Source organism: Sinocyclocheilus anshuiensis, unplaced genomic scaffold, assembly GCF_001515605.1.
Source record: "Sinocyclocheilus anshuiensis isolate Anshui unplaced genomic scaffold, SAMN03320099.WGS_v1.1 scaffold355, whole genome shotgun sequence".
In the NCBI taxonomy this organism is placed as follows: domain Eukaryota; kingdom Metazoa; phylum Chordata; class Actinopteri; order Cypriniformes; family Cyprinidae; genus Sinocyclocheilus; species Sinocyclocheilus anshuiensis.
The window spans coordinates 2,042,709-2,053,284 of NW_015549571.1; the positions used below are offsets into that span (position 1 = coordinate 2,042,709).

Consider the following 10,576-nt stretch of genomic DNA (forward strand, 5'->3'; position numbering starts at 1 on the left):
ATATATTATTGTTTCATATTATTGAGTTATGAGTAGACTCAGATGACTTTATGGTGTGACTGGGGAAGGTTGTAACACTAAAGATCATCCGAGTACAAATATGAAAATTTCCTTTAATTAAAGTACCAATCTACGGATTGGGCCAAACAATAATAAAAAAAATGAAACCATCTCGAGATTAATAAAATTGTTAAATTTCGAGAAAAAAAGTCTAAATAAAATTTTGAGAATAAACTCGTTAAATTACGATAAAAAAAAGTCATTACATTTCGAGAAAAACGTGGTAAAATTCCAAGAAAAAAGTCTAAATAAAATGTTGAGATAAACTCGTTAAATTTAAAGAAAAAAAAAACTCGGTAAATTTCGAGAAAAAATTCGAAATTAAATGTTGAGAATAAACTTGTTAAATTACGAGACTTTTTTCTCGAAACTTAATGACTTTTTTCTCGTAATTTAACGAGTTTATTCTCAAAGTTTTATTTCAACTTTTTCCTAAAAATTTAACGAGTTTTCTCTCGAAATTTTATGACTTTTTTCTCTTAATTAAATGAGTTTATTCTCATATTAATATCATATTATAATGACTTTAATCTCGAGATGATTTCATTTTTTTATTAGTGCTTGGCCCTAATCCTCTTCCGTACCAATCTAACCTATTGTTTAATTATTATTTTTTTTAAATAAATCTCAACATTGTTTTTTTAAATTAATTATTTATATAAGATATGAAATATCTTAAGAAGCTAAATAATTACTGTATCTTATTTAATATCTTAAATAGGAAATAATAATAAACAGGAAACATATTTTTGTTTGTCACCATTTACAAACCGCTAGACGAATTGCAACAAAATAGTGAAGGTCTCAATGCATGTTTTTAAAACCGAACTACTTCATTTGACAGTGTGTCACTTTGCGTCTCACAGCATTGGTTGTACATGCCAAAGAAATACAACTCTGTGCAATGCTGTCTAACACATGTGACCAATTATTAAAAATCATTGCAGACAGAAGTCAAGAATGTGTCTTCTGTGTGTCTTCACAAAAGCGCAACACATACTCATTCATGCAGATGAAGATAAATACACAAACTAAAAAAAGTGCAGTTACTAGAGTCTGCAAACACACACACACACACACACACACACACACACACACACACACACACACACACACACACGCACACGCACACGCGCACACGCACACGCACACGCACACGCACACACGCGCGCGTGCAAAACTCCGCATTTGAACAGTCAATAGCAAATACTTAAACTAGTAACAAAACATACTTACAGTCGCTGATGCACACACGCACACACACAAACAGTGCAGTGCAGTGCAGTTCAGTGTTTTCACCTGTTTGGCGCTGCGTTCAAACACCACATACTGCTGACACTGATCCAGACGCCGCTTCTTCATGGTCCAGAAATGCAGAACTCTGTTTTCTCTCTGTAGCAGTTCATTCAGGATGGCTGTACAAACACAACACAACACACACGACAAATGATTAACATGAATAAATGAATGACTGGATAAATCAAGAATTAAGAATTCTAAGCTAAAAAATAAAGATAATATGAAAAGATGGACACATATTTATCAGATTGTGACATAATCAGCTTTGAAGCTCTGACCTTTGACCTGTTGCTCGGGGCCGCGGGGGTTGCTGGATGATCCCTGAGCGCTGACATTATTCCGATGGATGTATTTCAGAAAAACCTCAGCATTTCGCCTGGCCAGAGTACATGCCTGAGGAACACAGCAGACTTTACAGATCCAAAACTAGAGCCTCACATACACACAGTCCAATGCCTGAGCTGGATTTATTTCTTAAAGATCTAAATTAGAGATCCTCGGATCTAAATGTTCTTGATATTAATTTTGCATAAAGATACAAATTGTCCCTGCTCTTCTGTAAGCTCTGTTGAAAAACCAGCATATGCTGGTTAGGTATGTTTTAAAGCATGGCTGCTGGTTTGAGCTGGTTTAAGCTGGTCCTAAGCAACTAGCTCCTGCTCAGGACCAGCTTAGGACCATTCACATGACCAGCTTATAACCAGCTCAAACCAGCAGCTATGCTTCAAAACACACCTAACCAGCATATGCTGGATGTTTCAACAGGAGGATGCAGCAGACTCTTTTGTGATTGTTATTATGACGTTGGTAACTTTGTGCTGACTGATACGGATAGAGAGTTTGAGAGATCAGTTCAGTTCAGTGGTGACCTTGAGAAAAGCCTCTTTCTGCTCCAGGTGTTTGCTGATGAGCGGCAGCACATGATCCATCTCTGCTGAAGATCCCAGTTTATCATGAGCTCCACACCAGTCCTCATCTCTGCGGTACTCCTGCTCCAGACTCTCCAGCACGCTGCACACCTGTGAATAAGCCATTTGCATGACATTTAGCATGACGCAGGGCTCTGGAACTAGCTGTCACTAGCGTGTCCCTAGCTGGTTAGATATTATGGATATAAATAATTTAATTATATAATTTAGTGTATTTACTGTATATTTAATTATTTTATTTAAAATTGCATCATTATTTTAAATAATATCATTTAAAATTTTAGGTTGAACTTTATTTTAAGGTGTCCTTGTTACAGTGTAATTATATATTTAAGTGCTGAGAAATATTAATTAACTACATGTACTTACTGTATGGTTAGGGTTTGGCTTAGGGTTACTTGCATGCAATTATGCATAATTAAGTGTTATGATAATAGTAAGTACATGTAACATGTGTAACAAGGACACCTTAAAATAAAGTGTTACCAAAATTTAAGTTGTATCTTTTATAATAAAATTATGAAATTATTTTCCAGCATGGTTCTTGCTCAATGGAAGAGTTTTTGAACCATCAAGTGTCCCCTTGAAGAAGACCACTTTGCATCTCATAATCAACATTTATTTGCTAGCAAAATGTGAAAATAAGTACACTTTAGCATACTTTTAAAAAGAGTACTTAGTATGAAATAATATACTTCAAAGGAATATAATTAAGTACAAACTGAATGTAAAGTTTTTGGACACTTAGGGCCAATTTTACTAACAGCTTGCGGCAGCGAAAACCGTCTTTTGGCGTTAAAATAGTACTGTCAGGTTTTACTAAAGACGCACAGTGAAGAATTAGCGCTGAAAAGGCATGGACCCAGTCATTTTTGCACCTGACCTTATTGAATATGCATTTCTAGGAGTTTCCCTTTCAGATGCAAAAGTTATGGGAGGAAAGTATTCAAATGAATCACGCAACACGTTTTACTAACATTTGCACTCATCAAATTACTGGTATTTGCGCCATTATTTAACGCCCCAAAAAAGCATGTCTTAAACTATTTTGCGCTTGAAATGGCTGCAATCAATTATTGTTGTTAAGAGGAGGCACCGCAGAGAACAGAGAGTGCGTGGTAGAAGGGAGGGGATTTTTTCACAAGTATTAGTTTATTTAGAAAGCGAGAAGAACACATTATCCAAACATATCATTTGCCAAGCCATGTTATTTTTTATTTGCTTCAGGAAATAAAAGACGACTTGGAACCCTCAACTAGGAGTCACGCAATACCAGCTCTATCAAAACTGTTGCAACCTTTCATTTTTTGGCCTCCGGTTCTTTTCAACGTACTGTGGCTTATTTATTTCTTTGTTGTTTATTCGCAGCTACGCTAATTTGCACTGTGCTTGGTATATTTTGTTGGTCGATATGTAAATGAGATGTTGAGTCTGTGTTGTTAGTAAATCACCCGCAAAAATTTCCACGTCCATCTGCGCTCTTTTGGAATTGCGCTCTCACGCTAATTTGCCCTGTTTAGTAAAACTGGCCCTTAATTGCATGTTATTTACAATTAAATTAAAATGTATTATAGCAAAAATTTATGTTAAATGGAATAAGTTAAACTTGACTGAAATGGCCACTTTAGTGGACCCACTTTAGTAGGACTTCAGTGTATCTACATTCTATAATTGCATAATTGCATTGTCTTTCGAGAATGATTAAAGGCCAAAAGGTATGAATAATCATTTAAAATGCATAAAGCTAAAATAATCTTGTCATGATTCAGCTACTGCGGAGGAACGAGGAGACACAGGAGTAAACTCAAAAACACAGTCTTTAATCTTTTGATTCGGGGAAACACAGGGCAGGCAGACACACACGTAGCACATGGACGAATAATACCGGACACGGGACACGGAAAGACATGGGGCTTAAATAATCAGAACATAACTAGGAGATGAACAGGACACATCTGGAATCAAATCAACACAATAAGGACAGGAACAGGAAGAACCAAATATGGGCCTAAGGAAACACAAGGGAAAACCAGGACATGGAGCATGTGGGGAACAAAACACAAGACATGGGAACACAGTCTGACATTACTCCCCCCTCCCGGAAGGCGCGTCCTCGCGCCTCATAACATCCAACACTATTCGCTAACAAAGGCCAGCAAAGGTTTTGTCTGCCATTTCAAAGATGTAACATGTGTAACAAGGACACCTTAAAATAAAGTGTTACCAAAATTTAAGTTGTATCTTTTATAATAAAATTATGAAATTATTTTCCAGCATGGTTCTTGCTCAATGGAAGAGTTTTTGAACCATCAAGTGTCCCCTTGAAGAAGACCACTTTGCATCTCATAATCAACATTTATTTGCTAGCAAAATGTGAAAATAAGTACACTTTAGCATACGTATTAGTTTATTTAGAAAGCGAGAAGAACACATTATCCAAACATATCATTTGCCAAGCCACAGTGAAGAATTAGCGCTGAAAAGGCATGGACCCAGTCATTTTTGCACCTGACCTTATTGAATATGCATTTCTAGGAGTTTCCCTTTCAGATGCAAAAGTTATGGGAGGAAAGTATTCAAATGAATCACGCAACACGTTTTACTAACATTTGCACTCATCAAATTACTGGTATTTGCGCCATTATTTAACGCCCCAAAAAAGCATGTCTTAAACTATTTTGCGCTTGAAATGGCTGCAATCAATTATTGTTGTTAAGAGGAGGCACCGCAGAGAACAGAGAGTGCGTGGTAGAAGGGAGGGGATTTTTTCACAAGTATTAGTTTATTTAGAAAGCGAGAAGAACACATTATCCAAACATATCATTTGCCAAGCCATGTTATTTTTTATTTGCTTCAGGAAATAAAAGACGACTTGGAACCCTCAACTAGGAGTCACGCAATACCAGCTCTATCAAAACTTCTAGCAAACCTTAATTTTTTGGCCTCCGGTTCTTTTCAACGTACTGTGGCTTATTTATTTCTTTGTTGTTTATTCGCAGCTACGCTAATTTGCACTGTGCTTGGTATATTTTGTTGGTCGATATGTAAATGAGATGTTGAGTCTGTGTTGTTAGTAAATCACCCGCAAAAATTTCCACGTCCATCTGCGCTCTTTTGGAATTGCGCTCTCATGCTAATTTGCCCTGTTTAGTAAAACTGGCCCTTAATTGCATGTTATTTACAATTAAATTAAAATGTATTATAGCAAAAATTTATGTTAAATGGAATAAGTTAAACTTGACTGAAATGGCCACTTTAGTGGACCCACTTTAGTAGGACTTCAGTGTATCTACATTCTATAATTGCATAATTGCATTGTCTTTCGAGAATGATTAAAGGCCAAAAGGTATGAATAATCATTTAAAATGCATAAAGCTAAAATAATCTTGTCATGATTCAGCTACTGCGGAGGAACGAGGAGACACAGGAGTAAACTCAAAAACACAGTCTTTAATCTTTTGATTCGGGGAAACACAGGGCAGGCAGACACACACGTAGCACATGGACGAATAATACCGGACACGGGACACGGAAAGACATGGGGCTTAAATAATCAGAACATAACTAGGAGATGAACAGGACACATCTGGAATCAAATCAACACAATAAGGACAGGAACAGGAAGAACCAAATATGGGCCTAAGGAAACACAAGGGAAAACCAGGACATGGAGCATGTGGGGAACAAAACACAAGACATGGGAACACAGTCTGACATTACTCCCCCCTCCCGGAAGGCGCGTCCTCGCGCCTCATAACATCCAACACTATTCGCTAACAAAGGCCAGCAAAGGTTTTGTCTGCCATTTCAAAGATTGCAACTATGAGTGCTTTGAGTGGCCAACAGCTAGCACCGACCACAACAAGTTATTTTGTTGGCCGTGTTTACTTTTTAATGCGAGTAAAGGGACATGGAATGACAGATGCACAGACTTTATTTACAAGTGGCAGGTGAGTGCTTTATTATTTGATAAGTATTGTATCATGCACATTGTTATGGAGGTGTACATGGTGCGTTGATAATACTGTGGTGTGTGTGTCCAGCATTTGTACAGATTTGCTGCTGTGGGCGCGTTGTCATTTTAGAGTGACCCGTGTATTGGCTTTCAATCAGCTGTCATTGCTGTTGAGAGCCTGTGTGCGGCCTAATATACGCATTATATGCATATGGCTGTGTTAGCTGTAACAGAGATGTGTAAGATGTATGTAGTTTACAGTTGCTTACTGAAGGCCCTGACTGAAACCCCACGGTACACCACTGACAATACCGGACGCAGGACATGGAAAGACACAGGGCTTAAATAATCAGAACATAACGAGGAGATGAACAGGACACATCTGGAGTCAAATCAACACAATAAGGACAGGAACAGGAATAACCAAATATGGGCCTAAGGAAACACAAGGGAAAACCAGGACATGGAGCATGTGGGGAACAAAACACAAGACACGGGAACACAGTCTGACAAATCTATTGTGACTAAACTTGCATACCATGTATTTAAATATACTTACATGACATACTTACATTACTTATATTGCATATTATGTAATGATAATGATTAAGATTTACAGTGGTGGCCAAAATTATTAGAACACTAGTATTTTCACCAGCTAAAAAATGGTTTTAAGTCAGTTATTTCTTTATTTTGCTGTAGTGTGTCAGTAGCAAATTTATATTTCATTTTGCCATTGATTGTAATAATCCAGTGAGATTTTTGTCTGACAGCAGTCAGTGCTGCACACAGAGATCTGATCTGATCATCATCAGTCTGTCTGGAATGACATGAAGAAACGAACTGAGACAGACTAAATCCAGAAGTACTGTGGCAATGTCTCCAAGATGTTTCAAGAAACATACCTGCAAAGCTACAGTACTGTTAAAAGTTTAAGTTAAAAAGCTGTAAAATGAGGATGCTCTCAAAAAATAATGTCATAAATAGATTTTCTTTATCAATTAATTTCTATTAACTAAATCAAATCAATATTTGGTGTGAGCATCCTTTGCGTTTAAAGCAGCTTTTGCCCTCAGGGAGCTTTGCAGGTAGGTCTCTTGAAGCGTCTTGGAGATGTTGCCACAGTTCTTCTGGATATTTCCTACTGACACACTACAGCAAAATATAGAAATAACTGACTTAAAACCATTTTTTTAGCTGGTGAAAATACTAGTGTTCTAATAATTTTGGCCACCACTGTATATTAAAAATAAAATATACTGAATTTAAATATAATATCAAATAATATTCAACAGTTAAAATTGTAATCAAGTACTTTACACGTGCTTTAGTTTGCAGTTAGTTGGAAGTACACTACAAGTGCGCATTCAACACAATAAAGCACACACTTTTTCACATTGGTAATGTGCCACTGAAACTAATCTTGGGACACCTGGCTGTCTTTTGTAGTACTGTAAGTCTTCTAGGGTTGTATCAGCCATGGTGAAGTGATGCAGAAGCCAGGAGGATTAGCTGATATGTGTGTGTGTTTCTCATCACCTGTTCTGATGTCTTGTAGAAGGCCACAGAGGCGTTGACCAGCTTGAGTCTGTCCTCCATCTTCAGCATGAGCTGCTGCCAGTGTACTGCCACCTTCTCAGCACAGCTGCGGATGGCCTCAGGGTCGAAGTGTCCGGCCTGTAACATGATCTCGGCCTTCTGCTGCACCTGCAGTGCGCTCTGATGGGTCTTCTGAAGAGAGTTGGCGTGGAACAAAGACTACAGGGAGAGAAGAGAGAGAGAGAACAGCAAGTTAAATATACCTTAGCCTGGAGGTCGACAGCAAAATCAACAAACAGTAACTATGGCACTAACCAAGCCACTATCATACAGTGGTGGACCGTAATGAAGCATTTTTGCATACATTCAGATAAAGCATCTGTACACTCTAAAAAATGCTGGGTTAAATACAACCCAGCGCTGGGTAAAATATGGACAAACCCAGTGATTGGGTTGTTTTGACCCAACGGTTGGGTTAAACATTTAACCCAACTGTTGGTTGAAAACAACCCAATCGCTGGGTTTGTCCATATTTAACCCGTACTTTAAAAAATGCTGGGTTAAATATGGCCCAGTGCTGGGTTAAAAAAGGGCAGATCCAGTTATTGGGTTGTTTTGACCCAGCGCTTGGGTTAAATGTTTACCGCAACCTTCTGGGTAGAAACCCAACCGCTGGGTCAAAACAACCCAATCGCTGGGTCCTTTTTTAACCCAGCATTTTTTAGAGTGTAATTTATCAGGGTTTTGTTTTTTTTGGATTGTGTAACTTTTACTTTTACAAAACAAAATATTGTACTTTTCACTGCATTACATTTACCGTTTTTTTTTTTTTTTTTATCATTTTGTCACCAATTTCAGAACCTTGATGTCATTTTTCAAAACTCTAGACACAAAAGTCAAAACAGTCATTATTTGGACAGGCTGTCCAATGTTCAAAACTTTGCATTTTGCATAGATGTGAATCTTTAAAGAAGCCTTGCATTTGCAGAATTATTGGTTCAAATAACTAATTTATCATGACATATCATAGAAACATTACTTTAGATCACCCACACACAACTCTACAATACACAATACAATACACTCTAAAAAATGCTGGGTTATTTTTTTAACCCAAATGCTGGGTTCAGCCAGTGGGGTCATTTTATTGGGTTATTTTTAATATTTTTACCCAGCTGCTGGGTAGTTTTTCTGTAACTAAGTTGCTGGGACATTTTTAACGCTGGGTTATTTTTTTCTAGCCAACCGCTGGGTTGAGCCTGTCTCCGACGAAACAACCCAGCTGCTGAGTTACAGTCAGATCACGGGCTTTTTGAGTCCTAGGAGAGAGCGGTTCTCAGTGCCACCAATTTGGTGCACTTCTTCAGCGAAATAAAGGTTTGTATACATTTTATTTCGTTTATTAAGTCTTTACTGTGCTGTATATTATATTATTTTACGCAACGCAACATAAGGACGAGATGTCAGTGTTTCAGCAGCGGTCACTTCGCACGATGAAAACGCCTTTTGTCTTGCATAACATAAATGTATTTTATTCGTTATAATACTGAGTTTAATTTAATTTGATGTTAAAATATGTTCCCTTTCATGGGAACTTCGAACTGCGTCCTCTAGGGGTCGCTATGGGGAACGCCTCGTCGTGACCCGTGTCTGAAGCATACATTGAAAAACACCAACTCGTTGGCCGGTGACAGCCATGACGTCACTACCGGTGCGACTATAGTATAGATGGAAACGCCTTTTGCCTTGCATAACAAATGGGATTTTTTTCATTACAATACTGAGTTTAATTTAATTTGATGTTAAAATGTTCTCTAATCTCTGTTTGTTTATGGGCAGGTTTTGGAGTCAGTCACGGCATCTCTCAGCTATGAGTGAAACGCGAGGCCGCGGTCTGAAGTTCGCAGTTCCCCGGCGAACAGCAGCCCTTCACCGGCTCAGAGAATTAGCACTATTTCAGTAAAAGGGATTACAGAGAACGTTTGAATACACTTTAATTAAAATGTTACTTTTTTATTTCTAAAATGCATGTTGAACGAGTTTAAATGTATATAATATTGTAAACTATGCTGTATTTACCCAAATAAATTCAATTTGTCTTTTGTCCCTGCAACATAAGGACGAGATGTCAGTCAGCTGCGTCAGAAGCGGTCGTTTTGCACGATGGAAACGCCTTTTGCCTTGCATAACAAATGGGATTTTTTTCATTACAATACTGAGTTTAATTTAATTTGATGTTAAAATGTTCTCTAATCTCTGTTTGTTTATGGGCAGGTTTTGGAGTCAGTCACGGCATCTCTCAGCTATGAGTGAAACGCGAGGCCGCGGTCTGAAGTTCGCAGTTCCCCGGCGAACAGCAGCCCTTCACCGGCTCAATTTCATCGACGCACCGCCACGAGAATTAGCGCTGTTTCGGTAAAAAGCGATTATAGAGAACGGTTGAATACACTTAAATTAAAATGCTACTTTTAAATGTTACATTTTGTATAAAATGCATGTTGAACGAGTTTAAATATATATAACATTGTAAACTATGCTGTATTCACCCAAATAAATAAAATTTGTCTTGTATTTCGTCCATGTGTTCTTGCTTAATAATAAATGTTCATCTTTTGTTTATTGCTGTTGCCTCTAGTAATTCTGTGTGATTTTTTTTTTCAGCCCATTTTAAGGCAACGATATTATAATTTTTAAACAATAGTTGACAAATAAAATAACCTAGCATGTTGGGTAAAAACGTTTAACCCAACCAGCTGGGTCAAAATAACCCAGCATGTGTTCTGTCCAATATTTA

General features: G+C 37.7%; 1 protein-coding gene across 1 annotated transcript in view; it reads right to left on the reverse strand.

Moving 5' to 3' along the window:
- Positions 1-10,576, reverse strand: part of LOC107657356 (kalirin-like) — a 231,818-nt gene that overhangs the window by 75,722 nt on the left and 145,520 nt on the right. The window contains 4 exon segments of the mRNA XM_016445398.1: positions 1,360-1,475; positions 1,638-1,752; positions 2,229-2,378; positions 7,783-8,001. Coding sequence (XP_016300884.1) covers positions 1,360-1,475; positions 1,638-1,752; positions 2,229-2,378; positions 7,783-8,001 — 600 coding nt within the window.